This window comes from Telopea speciosissima, chromosome 7, assembly GCF_018873765.1.
Source record: "Telopea speciosissima isolate NSW1024214 ecotype Mountain lineage chromosome 7, Tspe_v1, whole genome shotgun sequence".
Taxonomy (NCBI): Eukaryota; Viridiplantae; Streptophyta; class Magnoliopsida; order Proteales; family Proteaceae; genus Telopea; species Telopea speciosissima.
Window position 1 is genome coordinate 6,222,671 of NC_057922.1, and position 24,524 is coordinate 6,247,194.

The 24,524-nt window shown below is 38.2% G+C and overlaps 3 protein-coding genes and 1 long non-coding RNA gene across 5 annotated transcripts; 1 reads left to right on the top strand and 3 right to left on the bottom strand.

The window, feature by feature from the left end:
- The first annotated feature begins 1,306 nt into the window (after positions 1-1,306).
- Positions 1,307-10,020, top strand: LOC122667078. The gene is made up of 3 exons (XR_006333754.1): positions 1,307-1,618; positions 8,493-8,498; positions 10,007-10,020. It is a non-coding gene; the product is annotated as an uncharacterized LOC122667078 (long non-coding RNA).
- On the bottom strand, positions 5,971-21,995 carry LOC122667076 (abscisic stress-ripening protein 3-like). Of its 2 annotated transcripts, XM_043863264.1 has the most exons (4): positions 21,977-21,995; positions 15,106-15,310; positions 14,797-14,962; positions 5,971-6,005 (listed from the first exon to the last, which is right to left on the bottom strand). In XM_043863264.1, coding segments are annotated over exons 2-4 (324 nt in total). In that variant the 5' UTR covers positions 15,262-15,310; positions 21,977-21,995; the 3' UTR covers positions 5,971-6,003. The 2 variants fall into 2 exon arrangements, with proteins under 2 accessions (XP_043719199.1, XP_043719198.1); XM_043863263.1 differs by lacking the exon at positions 5,971-6,005 and having other exon boundaries at positions 14,792-14,962.
- On the bottom strand, positions 6,663-7,234 carry LOC122667075 (abscisic stress-ripening protein 5-like). The gene is made up of 2 exons (XM_043863262.1): positions 6,998-7,234; positions 6,663-6,864 (listed from the first exon to the last, which is right to left on the bottom strand). Exons 1-2 carry the CDS (start codon positions 7,232-7,234, stop codon positions 6,682-6,684), a joined length of 420 nt encoding a protein of 139 aa, XP_043719197.1. The 3' UTR covers positions 6,663-6,681.
- Positions 20,145-20,694, bottom strand: LOC122667077 (abscisic stress-ripening protein 3-like). The gene is made up of 2 exons (XM_043863265.1): positions 20,553-20,694; positions 20,145-20,338 (listed from the first exon to the last, which is right to left on the bottom strand). The coding sequence occupies exons 1-2, from the start codon at positions 20,667-20,669 to the stop codon at positions 20,174-20,176; spliced, it is 282 nt and encodes a 93-aa protein (XP_043719200.1). The 5' UTR covers positions 20,670-20,694; the 3' UTR covers positions 20,145-20,173.
- Positions 21,996-24,524: the final 2,529 nt, after the last annotated feature.

Genomic DNA, 24,524 nt, shown 5'->3' on the forward strand with positions numbered 1-24,524 from the left:
CGGACACAGTGAGGCGTGAAAAGACAGCCTCACCCCTGTCCGAGTAGGGGTGAGGCGGTCTTTTCAAGCCTCACCAAGTCCGGCGCTGCACATGCAGCCCGGGTAGGGTGCTGGATAGAATCCTTCTCAAAAGAATAAGCAATAATTTCATTAGAAATCAAAAGGTAACAGTGATTGCCAAACAAACGAGTATTTATCCTCTCAGGTTCCCTGCCTGGTACAGTTCCCTAGTGTCTCTAATAAGAGGGAGTGCATCCCACTCGGGCAGTGTGTTGTGTTCGGGCAGGGAATAAGGTGGTCATTTCTACCCCCTATGAGAGGAACCGTACGAATTAACTGTACCAGGCAGGGAACTTGAGAGGATAATTTTTCCAAATGGAGGCAATTGTAATATCTTTTTAGAAATTTTGTTTGGAGGAAGGTTTCTTCAGGGCCGTGTACAAAATCTCTCGTTTTTTATTTAGAGAGGAAAAACGTTGTTGGGCCATAGTTAGCAAAAAATGTGAATGGTAAAAAAAATAGAATCATATGTTACGGGTTTTAAATGGTAAAAATTTTCAAACAGATGGTCAAATAAAACGATAAAAAAAATGAAGAACGGTAAAACATGGAAAACAAACGGCAAGGGTTTTAAACTTTTATATTTCAAAAAAGGGTAATTTACACATATCACCCTGAGGTTTAACAGAAATATGATTTTACCTCCTAGTTTTGGAAAATTCTGCATATCCTCTTGAGGTTTACAAACATTAACAAATAAACCCATTTCATCAGTTAATGACTAATAGTGTTAAAATCAAAAGGTAAAACCCCCTCAAAAAAAACAAAAAAAAACCGCAACTCATCTTCCCCAAATCGATTGAGGAAGATGACTTGCAGGTATCCTTGAGTCTTGAATGTGCTAATGGAGCTTTGTCCCTTCATCTTTGTCGGATCATTAGGTTTAGTGCCTTCTGAGATCATTCGATCAAACATCATCAGCGCCTCGTTTGAGCAAAAATTTTGCGCATACCCACTAACCATCGTAGTCCAAACTATCAAATTTTTCTCAGGAGCTTCTTCAAACAGCTGTCGGGCGTCATTGATATGAGATGATACTGCGTAGCACCTCATCAAGCCGTTAACTACATAAACATCCAAATCCAATCCAAATCTAGTAACCTGGGCATGAATTTGTTTAACTGACAACAGTGAGTTACAGTTAGTACAAGCCTTGATGACAAACGGGAAGGTGTGCTTACCAGGAACTACTTCCATTTTTCTCATCCTGGCATAGAGCAAAATAGATTGGGAAGGATTAGGGCTATCAGCTATGGCCCTGATGAGGGTCTTCCACATAAAAGAATTGGGGTCGCCAGTGTTGTGGAAGAGCTTTAGAGCGTAATTAAGATCGCCCGAAGGGGAGAGAGCACAAAATGAGATGAGACGACTAGCGGCGTAGTTAGTGGATGCGAGCGGAGACGATCATCTGGGCATGGATTTGTTTGAGTTGGTCCATGGATGTGCATTTGTCTGCAAGGAAGGAGAGTTGCGGTGGTTTTGTTGGTTTGGGTGGTGAAAGAGGAAGTGGAGATGGAGCATGGGAATGGAACGGGAGGGAGTGGAAGCAGCAGAGAGAGTAAGCAGATCCCAATACCACATTTCGCTAAATAAGGGAATCAACTGAAAAACTGAGGAAAAACAAAATTAAGCATCGAGACATCATCATGAGAACCCGAAGTAATATGGTGAGATCTTCAGATCTCAAAAAGAAAATCAAATTGCAGAGATTAAGACTCACCAGTTTCGTCGTCTAAGATTTATGGAAAACAGAAGATTGGACATTAGGTAAAACCCATCTCCATTGCAAGATAAAATCCGACACCTTGGCTATTAAAGGATGAAAAATCTCTATGTCAAGACCAGATAATTCGCAATGGAGACGTCTCCGAACCATTTATCATTCCAGAAATGTAAATGTCTCCCATCGCCAATAATCCAGTGTTCCTTATTTGATGCATAATGCCAAACCTTTCTGATTCCTTGCCAAATCGACGATGCTTGAACCCCCAATTGTAGAGATCCATCAACATTGACATATTTCCCTAGCTCCCTTACAAGGATACCTGCAAGTCATCTTCCCCAATTGATTTGGGAAGATGAGTTGCAGGTTTTTTTTTTTTTTTTTTTTTCCTTCAAAGGGTATTTTTGTAACTTTATCCCCTGATTTTAACACTGTTAATCATGAACTGACGGAATGAGTTTATTTGTTAACGTTTGTAAATCTCAGGGGGGTACGCAGAATTTTCCAAAATTGGGGTTAAAATCATATTTTCGTTAAACCTCAGTGGTGGTATGTGTAAATTACCCTTCAAAAAAAGGTACTAATCTCAAATAAATTGAGGAATTTTTATTTGAAGTACATGCTTTTAATTTCAGTGTCCGTGCATTGACCTTGAGTTGAAGGTGAAATCATGAAAAATGCAGCCCTTTGAGTCATCTTTACGTCAATGAAAGAATAAAGCCGATTAAAGTTCAGGGGGGAGATATGGTCAGTTAAGTAAGCCATTGTTCAACAAGTCTAAGGTTTTAAGAAACGCCAAGAAAATGGGAACGTGTTTTAAACGAGTTTAGAATGGGAATGCTTGCTGTTTGCCGATTTTTCCAAGCAAAACGTATTTAAAACGGTAAAAAACAGGAACACGTTTAAAATGAAGTTTTAAATGCGTTTTTGCTAACAGAGTGTTGGGCTACATAAGCTACTCATGGAGCAGAGAATTGTTAGCATACGCTAACCAATTAATAGAGAACTCAATTTTTTTTAAATATTTATTATCATGGACACCCAATTCTATTTCTTTTCTTTTTCCATTCAAGATTTTCTTTTCTGTATATCCCTTTCTATCCAACCAAACACATCTAAATGAAGAGAGAGAGAGAGAGAGAGAGAGTGGGAAATTCGAATCCCACACCTCCCACTAGGATCTGAGGTATCGGTATCGAATCAATTTTATCACACGATCTATATATCTCAATATCGGTATAGGACGATCACATATCGATGGAATAGTATGGAACAGAGGTGTGGGACCCATGCCCCATGGAGGGGTCAGTTCTGTCCCCATCCATCCCCATGTGGGTAGCTGATTCGAATTCCAGACGGACCATATCCTCTCCAGCCCATGTCAGACGATAGGTAGTGCTGGGATACTTGCCGGATTTGCCAGTTGTCTGATGTGCACTGGAGACGATCCGTTTCCCAAGAAATGTCCCAGTGAGATTTGTGTAAATAGAAATAAGGCCAGCCCAAAAACACTAGGCGTAAATTAGTTTGGTTCTGAAAATTTGGTTTGGTCCAAGAGAGTGTACGTGTGAACCAAGAACCAAATCAGTTCTGAAATCTGTACTTAAACCGAGCCTGTTTGGTTTGGTTTCGATTCTTTTTCGGTTCTGGCATGGTACGATTCTAGTTCCTGTAATGGCTGAGTTGATATACTATAATAGTATAATATAGTAGCATAGTAAGTCAAAGTAAAATTAATTAGGGCAAATTTCATGGACACCCCTTTTAAGTATTCAATATGTCACGGACTTGCCAAACTTAGTCAAAATGGCAACCTTCCCCCTAACGTTAAGCACAGTTAGCAACATTAATAAGTGGGCATTTATTGAGTCGATACAAATCCCTATCCAATTCGAATCGAAATCAATGAAGGTCAATGTTGTGTGAGATGCCGGGTTTTAAACCTTGCCAAATGCCTTCGAATTGAAAGCCCATCAGATGATAGCTATTTTTACCCAAAAAAACAAAAAAAAATTGATAAATATTGAGGCAAGTGGAGTATCACTGGGGTCCTTTCTAGGGGTGTCAATGGGTTGGGTTGGGCCGGGCCTGCCTAAACCCTGACTCGACCCTGCCAGGGTCGGGTTGGCCCTGATTGACCCTGACCCTGACCCTGACCCATTTTTGTGTGTTTTAATCCCATGAAATTAATACTTGAAGCTAGATCAAGTAATGGGTTTCTAAGTTCCAACAACAATAATCCGAAAAGAAGAATTGAAGAAAAAATAGACATGGAAAAGAATCAGAAACTCAGATAATTTAATAAATTCAGCAAACCAAATCAAATCAAAATGGTATGAAACTTCAATCAATGGGTTTGCAGAGTAGGATCAAATTTTGATAACAAAACAGTAGTTTTCTAAGAAATCCTACTGTACAAAATTGAATTAATTGACCAATAGAAAAAGAAATTTATAGAGACTCAAAATGGAATCACAAAATATAGAAGCTATTGATATGCAGATTAAGAGATAAGAGCAGGTCTTATCAAATGCAATAGAACTTGAGTTTAAGAAAAGATTTGAAAATCGATTAAAAGATTCAGAGTTCAAAAAATAACTTTAGAGAGAAAAACATTAGAGACTACTGAAGAAATTAGTTTAACTCTAAATAGCAGCAACAAATAAGCTAAATAGATCTGAAAATTGAAAGAACAGTATAGCCGCAGGGTAGTTGAGTTGAATTGATCTGACCTGATTCTCTGTTAGCAATATAGGTATAAGAATAGATAGGAAAGGAGACAGATACCGCAAGGGGGTTCTATAAACCACCTTCAAAGCTGTAGATGTTCGACGACTTCAGACTTCAGACTTCAAAGCTCCTTCAAGTTCAACGATTCTTTCCTTTTGTTTTTCGATGTGGGGATAATTTGCAGAAATCGCAAAGTGGGAAGGCCGAAGGGAAAGAGAAGGGGTTTAGGCTGTTTAGGGTTCGACTCACATTTTCATTTGGATATGGAGAAGATTTGCAGCAAACAGAAGATGAAGGGAACGAGATGGGGTTTCGGCCTTTAGGGTTCTCTTGTTCGAGAAGGGAACGAGCTTATGAGAATCGTGTTTGGAGAAGAATTGTAGCAAACAGAGCATGAAGGGAAAGAGATGGGGTTTGGAGAAGATTTGAAGCAAACGGCGGATGAAGTTAAAGAGATGGGGTTGAGCATTTGTGAAATGTGAATCGATTTAGGGTTTTGAGTGTTTTGAGGTGTTTTTTTTTTTATTTTCCATTTTTTAGTGTTATTATAATATAAATATCTATATTATATATATATACTTATAATTAAAATACAGGGTCGGGCCGGGCCGGGCCGGACTAAGCCCGGGATCTAAACCCTGACCCGACCCGACCCTGCCAGGGCCAGGCTATAACTAAACCCAAACCCGCCCTCAAGGTTGAAAAATCAGGGTCGGGTCGGGGCCGGGCTCAGGGAGGGTTCGGGTCAGCCGGGCTTTATTGACACCCCTAGTCCTTTCTGATCCAATAAGACCTCCCAATTTGCACAAAAAAAGACCTCTCAAATGGAAAAAGGAGTCGATCTAGGGCTTGCCCTGGTGGTTCGCTATTGGCTGGTTACATTGTGATAATTTTTCGACACCCACATCGCAAAGAAACACCCTTAAATTTAAAGTCATTATTACTCTTCCCTATTTGTTGGAGTCCAATACATTCTTAGCTGCTACCTTGCAGTTAAGGGTGTTAAACTGTTCGATTTAGGTTAAACTATTTAATTAAACGGTCTCAATTTTAAAACCATAATCAAACCATTTATTAAACGGTTTCTCAATTTAGTAATAATTTCATGTTAAAATTAAAACACCAGTACCCTTTTTTTTCTTTCACCACCACCACTATCCTGTACTTAAAAAAATACTGTGAATCTATTCTCAGAAATTGAACTACCAAATTGATTTCTTATTTTTAAAACATTTCAGATTTATCGAACCAAATCAATTTCAATTTCTTGATAAAAAACCTAGTTGTTGACTATTTTATGAAATCAATCAAAAATTGAAATAGAAATCATACCAAATATGCTCTTTGGTATTGAATATTGAGAATGACTCACGCTTGAATATGGCATCATTTCAAGCTAACTTTTGACCGATACAATCTCTTGGGCCAATGTGGGTCCTGATATTTACATGAGCGCCGATATGATTCCAAGTGGTTACATGTGATCTTATTCACTACCCTACAATTGTAATATTGTAATAAGTTGCCATTTGAATTTTACAAAGATGCCCTTTTGGTGTAATTGTCGCTAACAAACTCTTGACGTGTCAAGCGTACAGCCCATCCGAATCCCTAATTTTATTTTACCTCCCAAAGTCTCCCTAAAGGTCCTGCTTAATTAAAAATGATCGTAATAGTTAGGTAGGATTTTGGGAAGCCATTATCTGGGACAAGATATCTCGGATACATTATATGGTTTAGCTAGGACTAAAGATAATCTATAAGTGGGTTAATTAATTTTTAAGCTCAATTACACCACCACCCATTCCCTTAATACTTAGCATTAAGGAAGTGGCTAGAAGGCAAATGATGCAGAGTTTTTTTTTTTTTTTTGTTGTTGTTGGGTAACGGGCAAATGATGCAGAGTTGGACAGAATGAAATAAAAGAAGGAAATAAAGAAAAACCCTTAATTAGTAATTAAGATGCACACAATTATAAGTAGGAGAAAGCCAAACTGAGTGGTGACTTGAGATCCATCAAGAAAATAGAAAGGAAAACATATCACCCTCATTATCTTATAATAATGGAATCGAAACACAATTAACAGAAAGGAAGGAAGGAAGGAAACAGTAATAGTAGAGTAGCTAGAGAGGATCAGTAGCTAGCTAGAGCCTAGAGATCGAGAAGCTTAGAAGAGATGGTGGTGTTTCTTGCCATGAGCTTCCTCATCTTCCTTCTTTGTTTCTTTCTTCTCATGGTGCTCGTGGAAAGCGTATCCACCACTCCCCACTGCAACTGCTGCTGCAATCTCCTCTTCAATCTTGTGCTTGTGAGCGTGCTCAGGGTCTTTCTTAGCCTGGTGCTTCTCGTGCTGATCAGAATTGTTTATACCAGAAAAAAATAAATAAAATTGTCTTATTTCAATAAATTGATTATAGAAAACAAGGAAAGGAACGAAATGAGGTAGCTAGGTAATACACAAAATTCAAAGTTAACTTAATTACCAGAGCAAAAGCACCAGCAGTGGCAGCACCTAGCTCGCCCATGTGTTCCATGCGCTTGTGGTGCTTCTCCTCTTTCTCGTAATCCTCAGTGGAGGTGGCAACCACGGTGGTCTCCATACCTGAGACACCGCCCATGCCATCACCTACGTAAGTGGTCTCAGAATACACAGCCTCTTCCAGGGGCTTCTCCTCCTTGTGGTGGTGGAAGAGGTGGTGGTGGTGCTTCTCCTCAGCCATGGTTGTTGAAATTAATTGGAACAGAAAAGCTGCTGATTAGCAGATAACAAAAAGGAAATTAAACACTAATTGGGTACTACCAAACTAATCAAGATGGTTATTTTGCTGGTTGAGAGAGACCTTAAAAGGTCCTATTTATAAGGTTTCAAAGGAGAGCCCGGATCCAGAGCACCTATATGGCTACGATTCGTGGGAGAAGATCACGGATCTTTATCTAAATTCTTAAAAAGAGGTAGTTGTGGAAAAACCCAAGAAAGTGGAGCTGCTTGGCATTTTGTTTGTTTGATGAAAATTTCTTAAATGATTTACTATGGTTAATTGAGGAGTAAATATTACCCACTTGTGAGTGGGTGACACGTGTCTTAATATCTCCCTTTATTATGGATCTAGCTCTCCTCTAACCGTGGGGGGAGCTGGAGGATCCACGGCACTCCATCGCATTTGGTTTGAATCCCAACTGGTTTGGTTGGTTTCGGCCTGCCTGACCAGTCCGTCTTGATTTGATGAGAATAACCCAGTTTCATCCTCAACTTTTGAAATATTTTAAAACGACTGTCGGATCGTCATATGTCCACGTGTCAGTCCCATAAGCCATGGCAGGACGATGGCTGCTTTCCTCAAAGCCGTAGAGGACCTGAATCCCAAAAACCCCCTGTTATTGCTGTCGTTTAGCGGGGCTGGACCCTCCAACTCCCGCCACGGCTGGAGGAAATCCATTTCCCTTTATTATACCGGGATTCTTCTTCTACGTTGGGTAGTCAACTATATCAGGACTTTCTCTCTAGGGTTCTCCATGATAACCCCCTCCCATATCAGATTCATACAAGGATTTAGCTTCCTTGGGGAAAGATACCTACCAATATTGGACGAGAATGGATCATCTACATGTACGTGTAGGTGAAGGATTTAGCTTCTTTGGGGAAGGCCGAGTTCGGTTTCTTTGCACGTACCAATTCAACAGGTGAACGTACATGTGAGAGCCAATCGTACCACATGTCCTATTTTTGCCGTTTACAAGAGGAGGAGGGATTTTAATGGAAACAAAATTAAAATATGATTGGCTCTAAGATGTACATTCACCTGTTGGTATGTGCAGATGATCCATTCTCGAAGGTACCTATCAATATTGGGCAAGAATGGTGCAGGTAAACATACATGTGAGAGGTCACCATGTGTCCTTTTTGTTTGCATTAATAAAGTAATACCCCTCCTCCCCTTGAAATGGCTAAAATGGGACAGGTGGTTACCTCTGACATAGGTGCATGTACATGCACAGGAATTGGATTAGCTAGACTCCCATCACCGACTTCCAGCTTAGAATTCTACCCCGTATAAATACAAAAGTCAGCACCCAGGTTAGGGGATCAATCCTGACATTCTTATGTAATCACTCTGCAAATTCATATTATTGTTTGAGAAACTGATTTAAGCATCGGAGAGTCTCTTGATTCCGCTCCGATGCTCTCTTATGCCCTTTGAATCTTAAGCCTTTGTAAGAGTGTCTTGATCGGTTATCTGCAGCAACAAGTTCTATGTGGCTGTTAGATATAACTTTTGTTTTTTCGGTAAAATATTAGATATAACTGGAACCTTCTATTTGATAAAGTTTAAAAAGATGATTTTCTACGCTTATCTATCCATTGACTTGATCTAAACCTACCTTCTTCCATTAAGATTAAACTTTGACAAATCTACTTTACCTTAATGAAGCTCGTGACCCACCTTTACATTCAAGTCTTGAAGTACTTATGACCCATTAACTTATTACAAGTGGCAAGCATATATAGGTGGTGAGTGAAATTCACCATTTGATCACCAATTGTAACAAAATCCATAGAAGGATCCTAAATTGAATTGATTTCCATTGAGAAAGAGGTGATGATGACAATGACTAAAAAAGTATTATTATACCCCAGTTATCAACTCCACTCATCTTTGATCTCTCTCTCTCTCTCTACCTTCCCCAGATACCGATTACACAGAATAAACGTAAAGAAAATTATTAGTTTTTTTTGGGTAGGTTTTCTGCAAAGTTGGACGCGGAAAACATTCCATGGCCCATGGCTTTAATCATACTTAAAAAAGTGTTTAATATTGGAGGTTTTGAGATAAGAATCGACTAATTAATCGATTAATTAGTTTCATCATTTGTGTTCTTAAAAAAGATTATCATGGATTTGTGGACTGCATGTCACATCGTTAGGTATCTTTTATTGAAGAAATCTCAAGTCGATCTCAACAATATTCGTGGCGCCAAGTATGGTTCTTTTATTTGTTTGATGCAGACAGTGATCCACCCTTTCATCACCGGCCATCACATGGGTGCAGTTGGGCTTAATCAACTAGTTTCCATTTTTGGAAAATTTTCTTCGTTTTAAGTCAATCAACAAAGGTGAAAGTTTTCCTTCACCACATGCTCAAGGTTCGTCAATTTATCTTAAGGTTCACAAACCCTTATGGGATTTTTTAATATTTCTTGAGATACTCTCTCGATCCATATCCTTCCATGCACAGTTAAAGCCTCGCGGTGAATGGGACTCTTCACATTCATTGTAGCCTAAAGAAAATTCGGTCCAATCACAAATCAATTAAAAAATTATTTTAATTCTAAAACTTCTATATTTTTTAGAGAAAATTAATCAACTCTATCCCCAGTGAAATGTAACGCTTACTCACCAACCATGTGCAAGTATAAAGGTGGAACATGTGATGAAGTGATGAACCATCACACAATTATCTCGCTATTAGTACAATTTTAGCCCCTAAATAAAGGAAGTTGCAGAGAATTCTTCAAGGCTCGAGATTGCAAAGATGATGCCATTTCATATTTTATCTTGTATAAAATGTTCTTCTATTTTTCTTTTTGCCCTTTTTGGTACTCGATAGGTATCTGATGGATATTTGATCCTATATAAAAGAGTTATTAGAAATTGGCAATGGTTTTTTGGACATCTCAACTCATTTAAGTATCTCCAAAGAATAAAAATACAAGTTCTAAAATTCATGTTGCCTATGGTTCTGCCATGAATATAATTGCTTCTCAATGTATTTTATACATTTTTTTTTTACAGAAAATCACAGTTACTAGTAAGAGTATAATAATGAAAACGAGAGCGATATCAAATTAAATTCAAATAAATTGATTTTCTGAATAATCTTACAAGATAATGATAATTTATTTGAATGATCCTAATATCTTGTATGTGAAATATCCGATGGGGCTCAAACACACACACACACACACACACCCAAATAAATTAAATTTTTAAATAGTCTTACAATATGATAATAATTTGTTTGAATGGTTTTAATATCTTGTATATATGTGATTAAAGTCAAATAAATTGATTTTTTGAATAATCTTACAAAATGATGTTAATTTATTTGAATGGTCCTAATATCTTGTATGTGGAATATCAGATAGGGCTCAAATTTTGTTGATGCGTAGATCTCAAAGTTTCCTATGAACCCCTCCCCCACCCCTCCACAAAAACACACAAATGCACCCATGCACGTGTGCACATTTAGATCATCTAAAGTCAATAAGTCATTTTGATTCTTTATCTATTTATTATAGTATACATTTGCCTGCCTAATAGGTCCATGTGAACGGAATTATCCATATTTCTAATTTTGTGATTACAATAAGTCAATTTGATCCTAATAACCCGATTTTTTTTTTTAAAGAGGTTTTTCTTTTAGGTAGTTTATGATGCTTGATAATGAGATTTCTTTTGTTTAATTAGAATTTATTTTTTCTTTTATTCCACCCCCTTGTTGATTTAAGATTTAATATTTGAAATTATTTTTTTGAAAAGATGTTTTTCAATAATGAGATTTTCTTTTGTTTAAATTTTTTTTTCTTTTATTTTACATACATTTGACCCTGATAAATGAGAAGAAAATCATCATGTGGCCGGCAGAACATGTAATAAATAAATTAGAGAGTTATGTAGTGGCTTAATTTATTTATCATAAATCGATTTCAAATATTAGACCATGGGAGTGAAATCTCACTGGCACGAGTAAAGATTGAAAACATGGAATTAGGGATTGAATTGATCCTTATCGATTATGATCCGGATCAGATTAAAAAAAAAAAGTGTTTTAAAATATTTGGACTGTTCAAAATACAATTATTCAATATGTGCTGGCCCATGTGATTAAGAAGTGCCACGTAATTGACTAATCCGATTTATTTGAATGACTAAATCAGCCATTCACATGCCCAAAAAAAAAAAAAAAATTTCGATGTCAATATTTAACAAATTTTCATTTTAATAAATAATAAAAAATAATAAAAAGATACAGTGAATGCGACTTGAGATCACATGATGATATTTTTTTTTGAAAAGAGGGAGATTTTATAATAAAATAATAAGGGAGTGGAAGTTACACTCGGTAATATTTCTTTCCATTAGCGGCATTCCTTATGTTGACGGAAAGACCCTCTGAGAGGCAATCCACACAAAGATGTAGTTCTTGACAAGAATTAAGAAACCCTGCCAAGAAGTCAGCACATGATGATATTGAAGAGTATGCTCAACGAAATCGAATGAATAGAGTTGTTTTAGTATCGGACAGAAAAAAAAAACAATCATAAAAGACAATTTATTTTTTTCTGTTGCTTAGAAAGCCATTAAATCGTTATCCCCTCTAATTAGCTGCCTCCTCCAATTCTTTCAATTCCTCACATGGGGGTGGAAATGATCACCCTACCACCTGCCCGATAACATTGCCTAAGGTGGGATCCACTTCCCCTATTAGAGGAATTGGAGGTGCCCGTGAACAAAAATGTCTCTTGATTAAGCTACAATTTCCATTCATAAAATGATGCAATTAGTGTGGCTCCATGGTCGAATGGAGGGTTTAATCTCACATCTGTGGGATAGCGTGCAGTTACTATGCTTATGATCATGGAAAGGCCTTTTACCTGAAGTTCAAGCTTTTGAATTACATGCCATCAAATGGTATTAAAGTGGGTATTCCATGTAGTGGTTGTGAGGGGACAAATAGTCCAAACCTGGGAGAGATTTGATACAATGAATGTAACTTCATGGGTATGATTGGGATTTTAATCTCACATTGGTTGGGTAATATGCGATTATTAGGAATCGTACTTTAGAAAGGACCTTTCCACCCTAAAATTCATTGGGTGAAACCGTGTCTCTCCATTCTGAAGCTTGGACTTTTGAGTTGGACACCGTCATAAAAACAATTTGGATCCTCTATTGCCGAGCTGTCCAACAGGACCGTGTTGCATGCAATGTCCACCTTACCCCTGCCCAAAAGTCTTGCACGAATGGGGGTAAGGCGGTCTTTGTACGTAGTACCATGTCTGGGCAGCATGGTCCTGCCAGGCAGCTTGGCAACAGAGGATTTGGATCCGTCATAAAGATGATGAGACGAGCCAATATACTAATTAACTGGGGATGTAATTTTTTTCTTTCCAACCATGATTTTAATTGGGTTTCTGTTTCCACCCCCAATTTTCAAATAGTAAAAGTATGGAGTTACACTACAACATCATATTTTAGACTGATTTCTCATAATTAGTTTTCATATTGAAAGATTATGGTTTGAAATTTACGGATCTTCTATCAATGGTTGAATATAAATTCATATATGGGGGAGTCCTGGCCTAGTCATTGATCATTTCTATTCTTCAATTTCATTCCAGCATTGACAACAATTAGGGATACATATAAACCACATCTGAACGAAAGCCTGGGTTGGGAAAGGGATCTTTATCCCCTTTAGATCCTGCCTGGCCCAATTCCCCAGTATCTCTAATAAAGGGAATTGCGATGATCACCCTACCCCTGTCTGGGTAGTGTCCACCCCACCCCTTTTTATTAAAGGTATTAAGGAACTAGGCCGGACAGAGAACTGGAGGAGATAATTTTCCATTGGGAGGGTATGAGTGAAGGCTCTCATGGAAATAATGTTGTAATGAGAGATGGATCCTTTAAGTATTTGGATCCTCTACTGCCGAGCTGCCTGGTAGGACCGTGCTGCCCTTACACGGGGCTGCACACAATGTCCGCCTTACCCCTGCCCAAACGCCTTGTCCGAGTGGGGGTAAGGCGGTAATTGTGCGCAGCCCCGTGTCTGGGCAGCTCAGCAGTAGAGGATCTGGATCCATCCTTTAAACCATATTATCTCGGCCCAAGGAACTAAGGGCATCTTGGATCGAATCAAATTCCAAGTAGAGAAATAGGAGGACCTCTTTGAAGGGAGAGTGGTCCATTAATGGACAAGATCTCTACTACCTCAATGCGCCTAGGAATGGATTGCAAATCCACCCAAACTTCAATGAGAGCTGGGGAATAGGGGTCCATTATCCTCTCCAATTCCCTATAGCTCAGTAGTGCGGTAGTGCGGCCGTGCTAGTGTGGATGTTTGACATATGACAGCTCGGACATCCAACGGTATGCAACACAGTCAATGAGTTTGGACCGTTAGCTGTCTGAGCTGCCACGTGTCAGACATCCACACTAACATTGCCGCACTGCCGAGCAATAGGGAATTGAAGAGGATAATTTTCTGGGTCCCACGAGTCGTATTGCAAATGAAAGAGACCTTGACCTATCTGTATTGCCGTATTGGTATCGAATCCTAACAATATTAATACATGTCAACCGATACGATCAATACAATACCGAAACTTAGAACACTGCTTCCGATAAGCCAACCACTTCAAGGAAACCTTTGTATCAAACTTTCCATTTCTTTTTTCCAAATGAAATGGGATTCGTAATCAAGGAATGTGAGTGAAAATGTGGTTTATTTCTTCTTCTTTTTTTTTTTTATTTTTTTTTATAGTGAAAATGTGATTTATTTCTTTCTGTTATATATATTTAATAATTTAGCAAGATGAATTATACACATAAATCAGATCGCTCCACCATTGAGTCAAACCCACTAATTAATTAGCATGGAAAAATGTATTTTTGATCTTGTACAATAGCTGTACGTGGGAGTTAATGATGGTATACGCGTTCACAATCATATGGTCAATACGGTTTTAATACTCAGAATCAGCTAGCAGATTGGTCTCCATTGATTCTGATCGAATCGACTAAAACAGTTCATAATAGAGATCAAGTTGATTTCATCAAGTCCGCACAGGGGTGTACGAGATGGTTCTTGTACATGAACCTGAGCCGCACTCTGCTTAACATGGCCAGACTCAATTATGTCAGATTTAATTGGAATTGTAAAAAGAATTAATTCCAATCCGAGTGAACTTGGGAGCTAGGTACAATTTTCATACATTTCACATTAATTACTATAATGAAAACATAAACAAACAGACAAGTTTATTAATAGAGAAATCCACAAAGATCGAGAACCATATCCATCGAGCAAATTGAAAGGGTAATTAAACCTCAATTTGCTTTAACTAGCTAACTACTTTGAACTGATCGATGTAAGATCTCTCACACCCTCAGGGACACACTTATATAATAACAGAAAAGACTAGCTAGAGAGAAATAAGTCAATCTCACAAATCACAAGTCACAACACATAATGAAAAAACTAGTGTTTAATTAATTAATAATGCTTCCCGTGAGCTGACTCTCCTTCTTTCTTAGTTTCTTTCTTCTGATGATGTTCATGGAAGGCAAATCCACCAGCTCCCACTGCAACCGCTGCTGCAACTTCCTCTCTGATCTTGTGGCTGTGAGAATTCTCTGGGTCTTTCTTCGCCTGGTGCTTCTCATGCTGATCATGATCACAAATAACAATTAATTAAACTCGATTGATCACAATTAAAGGGCATGCATTATTATAAACTCCCAGCAATCCAATAATTAATTAGTCCTTATTAGCAGAGCATAATTAAGTAAAATTATATATATAGTTACCAGAGCATAAGCACCAGCAGCTAGAGCACCTAGTCCACCGAGTTGCTCCAAGTGCTTGTGTTGTTTCTCTTTTTTCTCATAATCTTCAGGAGTCATTTCTTCTTCGGACTTTTCCTCCTTGCGGTGAAAGAAGTGGTGTTTCTTCTCCTCAGACATGGTGTGTACTACTGTGTGGTAAGGAGCGAGAGAAAATGATTATCACAAACTTAATTGGAAAGATTAAGGAATAACTAACACAAGCTAGAAAGATGATTTAGCAGTACTGATGATTTAGGAGACCATAGAAGGCGACCTTTTATAACCTTTTCATAGAGAGAGGCCGGAGGAAGAAACGTGGCAACAACTGTGTCCGCGTAACGCGTAGGAGGACGTCAGTCAGTAATTGATTGGTTCTCCATCTGATTAAGGAATTGTGAGGGGAAAACTATAAAAAAAAGAAAAAAAGGCCTATAGGTCGCTTCTACTGATTAGAGGCTTACTGAGGCCGGCTGGGTATGAATATTTTAGAATTCTTTTTATTTATTTCTTTCTCTAATATTAATGGCTCCTGATTGCATATTGTGCAAAAAACACCTTTCTCCCCTTCCCCCCTCCTCCTAGTTGTAGATGTGGGCTTGTCTTAATCATCCCCTTAGCTTGTAATTGGCTTATGGCCCCTTGAGTAGGATAGTCCAAAAAAAAAAAAAAATTTTGATTTAACTTACTCCTGTTGAGCCACCATCGCGGTTAATTTATTGTAATTAGATAAGATAAAGGGAGGGTTATTAAGGTGATTTAAATGCAAAAGTAATTAATTGTGTAGTAATCAAATATGAAATGTCTCTTAAGTCAAAGTGCCTAGAACTTTTTTTTTGGTGAGAAAATAAATAATGTCTCAAAAAATATTGTATATTATGTTTAGTTTAAGGGAAAAAGAACATTAACAAGCCGCGTGGTTAGCGTGGTTCTTGCATCTAAACACAAATCAACGCTTTTGTGCGTGAAAAGATCGTTTAGCCCCCAGTGAAATAAAAAAGCGCATCCAAACCAATACCTCTGTGCATACTCTTATTGGCTACGGTGCTGATGCAGGGCTACGTACGCAACCAGTTAGTGTTTCTCTTGCACTATGTTTAATTTCTCTACCCAGAGTTAATATTTATGGAAAATTTTCTTATTGACATCCCTTAAGATGTCAATTAATTTGTAACCTTATTTTTTGTTCTATTATTATAACATATCTTCTTTTTCTTTTTCAAACGAGATAACATCTTGTTATATATTTTCCATTTGTATTCAAACGTATAGATAAACAATGATAGCTCTAGAGAATGACATAAATGGTAAATATTTTTCACTATGTGGTTCCATAACTGTGTCCCTAGAATTTTATTATTATTATTACTATGTAGAGATGACTCATTGTGTGAACGAAATTTCACATTAGGTTCGGGGGCCATGATAACATAGATATTCTTGGTAAGCTTGCAATTGACACCACAATGTCTCACATCTAGAACAAGCCAAATTTTAGGCTCCTTCGCATCAAATCTAGTATGAAAATTAGCATTGTGCGTGATATCAAAGCCAACATGCTTGACCATTGTTGATCTATCACTCTTACAAGGATGAACTCTTATCACAAGTAGAGAATGCAGTTGTCTTATACCTTAATCAGTTTTGTGTTGTTGATGAGGATCCATGTCTTCCATCTTTTTCAGAAGAAGGGATGTTTTGTTGTTCTCGTCTAAGTACCTATATGTTCCATCTTTTTCTTTTTTTTTTTAATAAATTGATATTGTCTACCAAAAAAACTTATTTTGAAAACAAACTTTTTCTATTCCTTGATTCAATAAACTTTTGAAGATAAGAAAAGAGGAATGAGTGAGAAGATTTTATGTTCTAAATACACTAATAGAGGTGTCATTTAGACGGTTTCATATTTGATTGTTCTCTTCTATGATTTTTGTGTTGCATACATTATCTGCAATGGCAGACACAGAAATAATCCATAGTACATGCCTCACGCGTTCAGCTTGATGACGAATTAAACAATATATCAGATTAAAATTTTAAAATTTCCTATTATCAATTAGGTCTCCATTTGCTATTTTTATACCATGTGCTCTTGACTTTTATTTTTATTTCTATTTCTGAAACAATGGTTATATCATAGCAAAGGAAGTCCTTGATCAGATAGTAACGTAGCCCACTAGGCAATTGGCACATGGACGGCTGAAACATACAAGGGTAGGTATTTAATTGAAATTGAATTTGAGTTTGAAGATTAATACATATTTCTTCAATTTTATTTTTTTTTAAAGATTTTATCATTTAGATAGTTATGATGCATGATAATGAGTTTTTTATTTAGTTAGAATTTTTGTTCTATTTTATGAATAAGGGTGATAGACATTTGGCCTTGATAAATCAGAAGAAAAATCATGTGGTAGAACACATGAAAAATAAATTAAGACTAATTAGTGGTGGCTTAATTTGTATATCATAGTATGGCTCCAAATATTATTAGATCATGGCCTGGGAGGGAGGGAGGGAGGGAGGGAGGCCTTGCATTGTTTTCTATATTATGTATGGCAACCCAATTAGCACCAAATCTGCAACTATTGTGCAGCTTCTAATGGTTAAGATTAGGGATGTAAATGAATAGTCAAAATCCGTTTATGTATCTGTGTTCGTATCCGTCCGAAAGCTAAACAGATAGAGATACAAATAGGCTATAGCTATCCGAAAGTTATATTTACATATAAACAAATAAGATATTCAATTCGTATCCGTGTCCGTACCTGTCTAACACTATCCGAATCCGTCTGAAAACTAATTAAATGCAGATGCAAATATAGCACTATCCGAGCCGAATCTGATCCGTTTACATCCCTAGTTAAGATGCGCCATAAAAACTCACTAGCCCATATTATTATTAATTATCGAATGATTAGAATGATTCAACCACCCATTCACATGCAAAAAACAATGCCCATGGACACCAAATCATTATTATCCCAGGCTAATCCAAGGGGGCCAGCTAGCCCGAGCCAATCTTAGGGAATTCACATGGGTTTGGTTTTATAAAACCGCTAAACTCCCCCTTGTACCGGCTTGATTAAGGATTACCTAGCCCTTGGTTTTAAAATAATGTCAACGGGAGAGATTCCCACGATGTCACCATGCAATTTTTCATCAATAGGGTACAGAATGGGATAATCAATACAATTGAGCTCGATCCTCTCCAGGGAGCATCCAGTCATTGGGTTGTGCCGCACACATTCCTAGGTGTGCATCAAGATGTGTGCTACACAATCCAATCCTTGGATGCCCTTTGAGCACTCCCTGGGCACTGAGCTCCCTAGAGAAGATCCAGATCTTAATCAAGAATTCAGATCTGCTACCCACATGGGGACAGGTAGGGACAGACCTAAACCCTCTATGGGGATATGGGACCCACCTCTAGGGTGTGGGACCCACCCCCCATGCAAGGGTCAAATCTGTCTCCACCCATCCCCATGTGGATAGCTGATCCTTCCCCCCTAATCACAATACACAATATATATATATATATATATATAGAGAGAGAGAGAGAGAGAGAGAGAGAGAGAGATATAGAGAGAGAGAGAGAGAGTCCAATGGTTAATTGTAAAGGAACGTATAAAGGAATCCATATGTTGGCATCCTCCAGTTCCCTTTCTCTAATGCTAAATAGAGAGAGAGAATCCAATGGTTAATTGTAAGGGAACGTATAAAGGAATCCATATATTAGCATCCTGCAGTTCCCTTTCTCTAATGCTAAATATTATATAGGCAACAGTTCTCTGTGGGAGAATCCAATGGTTGATTGTAAGGGAACGTATAAAGGAATCCATATGTTGGCATCCTACAGTTCCCTTTCTCTAATGCTAAATATTATATAGGCAACAGTTCTCTGTGGGGGAGCATGACCACTGCATGCACAATCATTAGTGTTGTCATGTGATTCAGATCCTGTACTACCGAGCTGCCCGATAGAACCGTGCTGTCAAGACATGATGAGGACTGTAATGACAGCCTTACCCCCACTCGGGCAAGGCGCTCGGGTAGGGGTAAGGCAGTCATTGTGCATCTCACCGTGTATTGGCAGCACGGTCCTGCCGGGCAACTCGGCAGTAGAGGATCCAAATTGGTTTTCATGGGGGCAGGCGATCATTTTGTCCCTCTGTCTCTAGGCACAGGGCACACTCTCCCCCACAGAGAACTTTCTCCCATATTAAATTGTTCAATAAAGTTTTACATCAATATGGACTTAACCAGTAAAGCTCATTTGATATTTAAAAGCCCAGTAGACTTTTCTTCTTGGGCCAGCTTATGGGAGTTATGTTTTGGCCCACAGAAATGTTTGTTGGCCCATGTATATATAAAGAAAGAAAATCCTAGATTTATAGAACAACAAGAACTTGTTATTACTCGAGGCAAAAGGACATTAGCCAGGGGCAGTAACTATGCAATTTGGATCCTCTGCTGCCGCTGCCCATGCGGCCGGCGTACAGCCTCACACAGGCAGGGCATGGATCCCACCAGGGCAGGGTGCTCGGGCAGTTGGTAGGGCTGTCATTTCACCCTGCCTGTGTGAGGCGACAAGCCGGCCGTATGGGCAAGCCGCAGCAGAGGATCCGAATCCGAATCCGTAACTTTGGTAAATCCTACCGGCTTCTTTAACCTCGTTCTACTTATTGTCGGATTAACAAGTGAGGTGCACTGAACTTGAGAGGATAAAAATTCGTTGTAACCTCTTCCAGAATCAACTTAAAATCAATCATGCCAACAGTACACTTGGAACAAGGTTTCATAAATTTCACGTTTACTAAAAACAAATAAACATTAAGATACACCTGCATCCATTAGAAAGACAAAATTAAAAGAGAACCATTAAGCAAAATTGAAGGGATAAACCTCCAGAATTTGCTTCAAGTGATTAAGACACATCTCTCTCTTTCAGGGACAGTGACTGGTAATTAACAGAAAATCAAATAAAGGTTGAAGGAGAGAACTAGATCGAGCAAGCTAGAAATGAGTCTCATCAGAACACAATTAATGGTGTTTAATTTTTCCCTTGAGCCCACATTTCTTTCTTAGCTTCTTTCTTCTTGTGGCTCTCATGGAAGGCAAATCCAACAGCTCCGACTGCAACCGTTGCTGCAATCTCCTCTTTGATCTTGTGGCTGTGAGAATTCTCTGGGTCTTTCTTAGCCTTGTGCTTCTCATGCTGATCAGAAATATTTAAGAAAGAAAAAAAAAAACCCTTATTAGCTCTTAAAAACGATCACAAGGCATAACCACCATCTTAATCCACATTAGCTTATTCTATTTATGTAGAAAGTGGTCCAAGGACTTCATTATCATATAATTATGATACGTTTTATCATCTTTCTTATATATATATAAAGGCAATTAAGAGATGAGTGAGTAATTAGAGTTACCAGAGCTACAGCACCAGCAGCTACAGCACCAAGCTTGCCGAGTTGCTGTAAGTGCTTGTGGTGTTTCAGTTGTTTCTCATGATCTTCGTAGCTCATTTCTTTTGTGGACTTTGACATTATTAATTGGTAGGTAGCAAGAGAGAGAAAGGTGACTGACTTGCTAGCAAAACCCAGAAAAAAAAGCACAAACCTGCAGGTAAGACCGTAAGAGTAAGGAATAACACAAATTAAGGATGGTGGTTTGGTTTTGTTGATGGTTGAGGAGATTATAGAAGGCAACCTTTTTTATAAGGTTTCAAAGAGAGATAGAAGAAGAAACGTGGGAACAACACACCAAAGCATAACGCGTACGTAGGAGTTTGTTCAAAGGAAATGTTATGGAAAAAACATTCCACACAGATTGATTACAAAAAATTCCCACTTGCAGTGATTAGCTTTTTGGCTTAGTTGAGGCCCGGTTGGGTTTAAATATTAGGAAAAGTCTTCTCTTTTTCTTTTGACAAAAGTTTCATGTACGGCCGTGTGCACCGCCAGCTATTAAATACAGTTAGATGATTGGCATAAATGTTTTAAAATAACATAAATACCCCTATCTCTCTCTCCCTTTACCTTCCCCTTTTCTTTATATAATTCATCTTCATTAATGGTTCTTGATTACAAGATAGTATATATCTTCAACGAAAAATCCTGGAAGGAACTAGTTGATTAATTAATATGAAGACTTCTGAAAATTGATATTCCGTTCAGACTCAACTAGATCACCCTCCCCCATTGATCCACTACCAGCTTTCATAAATAATCGATCGGTAATACATCATGTTCAAGGTTTGTTAGATTTTGGTAAGATTACTTTTCTTTGGTTAGAGAATAATCCCCCTCAACGTTTTATACTATGTTTAATTCTTTCACCCAAAAATTAATATTTGAATGTTCTCTTCTAAGCAGGTTTCAATTCCATGGATACATTCAGTTTGGAAACTAATTAAAAGGAGTGTCGGAATTATACCTTTATATATAGGTGTATTTAGAATTTGATACATTTTAATTGCCCCTTGTATTATTTTTAAAAGTTCTTTTAATTATTCATTATCGAAAGTTGGGGGTTCGAAGACGAACAAATATTGTCCTAATTTTAACCATAAACGATGTCGACCAGAGATGAGCGATGCATGTGTGAATGAAAAATCATGGAACTACAAAATAATCTCACATCGCCTAGGGATATACCATGAAATATGCATATATGTTGTGACCTCTTTATTTCCTATGACGTGTGTTTTAACCGTGCAGTTACAACACCTAGCTGGACGAGTTGTAGTAAATGTTTGTGTTGTTTTATTTGTTTCTCATGATCTTAATTCGAAGCTCATCTCTTTTGTGGGCTTTGACATGGTAACAAGAGAGAGAAAGGTGGCTAGAAAAACCAGAAAAGCACAAACCTTGTCAGACCGTAAGAGTAAGGAATAACACAAAGAGTGGTGGTTTGCCGATGGTTGAGGAAACTATAGAAGACCTTTTACAAGGTTTCAAAGAGAGTGGGAGAGATTAGGTTCTTCATTTGATTAAGGAAATATTGTGGGATAAAAGTCTACACTGGTTGATTACAAAAAAAAATCCCACTTGCTGGGTTTGAATATTAGGGGAAAAAAATCTCCTCTTTTTCTTTATATATATACTTCCTCTCCCCAAATGGCTCTCGAATACAAAGTAGTAAGAAGCCAGTTGAGATTGATTAATATAACTTCTTAGAGTTGATTATCCGTTTAGATTCAATTAGATAACTCACCACTTGGATCTTGATGACGCCATGGATCCACCATCAGTTTTCATAACCATTAGGTGACAGATCATCATGTTCAAGGTATATTAGATTAAGATAAGACGAGGGAGGGTTGTTAAAATGATGAAAAATAGGTTCATAATTTGTTGAGGGACCTAGGGTTGTCTTTTACATCTACTCTTACAATGTAATTTTACAGCAGCAGTCTGGGTTGGATCTCATTTATTAGACCTTAACACAGTGGGAATGGTAATAGCTAGCTATCATCGAAGGATCATGATAGCTTCTGTGTGTCATACTGAACAGCGAGTCTCCTTCAGGATGTCATCTTCTAGCCAGCTATGTGTTAGGACTCTGGAAGAATTCACCCTTAGAAGCTACGTATTAAGAAGAGGATTCCAAGTCCTTACAAGCCTCCACATTTAACTACTCACATCCAATGTGGAATCATTGCTTATGAACAACAGTAGTATTCTTCCTGGAGCAGTAAGAAACAAATCCTGAAACCTTCTGGAACGGGGCCATATATCATTTGATCAGCAAAGCTATTTCCTCATCTACCCACCCCTCTCCTTGTTGCGACACCAGATGAGAACCAACGAATCTTATTTGCATATAATTTGAAACAGATTTTAGCTTCTGGCAGTAATCAGAAACAGAGGGACAGGGATTCCACAACCAAAGCCAAACACCTGAGAACTGTGACATGCTTTCCCAGTAAGGAGTTCCCTGTGAGTGCCTTAGAACCACCCCAAAACCAGTGTTTCCTCTGCGACCGAAAGCTTCTTTAACACCTCTAAAACTCTCCTGCAGATTATGGACAACTGCTGCAAGGGTCAGCTATACCTGCAACACCAGGGGGGGGGGGGGGGGTCCTCTATCTTCCGAAGTTGCAAAATAGACATCCATAACCAGAGGGATCCTCCAAGCACCACCAGTATTTAAAGTAATGAGCCTTTCTACAGAAGGAACCAAATAGACCAGTTTTGGAGCCCTGTGGTACAAACGAACATTGATCACGCACCCATAATCTCCCTGTCAGCCAGTGTGTCAAGAACAGTCTGGCTCCATCCCTTAAAAAGTTCAGCTGGACCGTATTAACAGTTGGTCATGGTGTACCCTCCAACAGCTTAAATTTGTTTTTAGCATTTCTCTCACCCCAAATGAAGTACACAGTAATAGTACATGGGAGATCTCAACCTAATTTGGAAAACGAGATCTGAACCTCTGAAGGCAGTGTCAGCCCCATTCAAGCTCTTGAGCTTCTGTCCTACATACGTGGAGCCCAAATATGCACCTTTGCTGATGTGGTTCAGGTTTCTATAAGGGATTCTAGAAGCAATCAAAGTGCTGGAACTACAGTTAGAAGGCGAGGATCAACAGAATTGATATGACCAGAATAAACCAGTTTTGGGAGATTTCCAATATTTCACAAAATAAGGCATTGATGATCATAAATATAACCCTATATTTTGACAGAAACCAAACTTTGTAGACATGAGAATGGAGGAGTCCGCACAATAGTAACACAGATATAATAATCCTTCTTTTACAAAAACCAGCAAATAAGATTTTGCATACAGGTCATGAAGCTCTTCATCATCAAACTACTAATTCTCCCAATATCTGTACCCTGCTTCATCTATGAAGCCTTGACAACAACTTGGACTAAAAGGGGCAATCTCCGCTGACAAGAGCTTATCTCAAGCAGGCTACTCTTGATTTCAGATTCTATATTCAAGTTTCAGCTAGAAAGTCCCTACAGAACAAAAGTACTTGCAAAGGGAATTTATGGTCAATAGATAGGGTTGAATAACCTGGCCCCAAAGCAACAAAGTTCATCTATTAAGGTAAGTACAATTTAATCTCTTGCCAATTTGATTGCAATTTCATCAACCTCATTATCAACAGCCTATCACATTACTCTTCAGTCCCATTTAAATGAGGGGAACTTGGATAGTTTTCATTTATTCTTAGGGTTATATAACCCCACAGGTAACACTAGTCTCATTTTAATCGAGAGTGCCAGCCCCCGCTGTGGAGAGTGGAATAGAAAAACTGTAGCAAAGCGGGAAAAAAATAGTAAAAAACATCATTTGCTTTTCTGTTTGCCTTGAACATATGTTTCTTTGCTTAAATTAAATCTGGATATTTTTCACACTTCTTGAACTCACTGCACTTGATTGGTAACA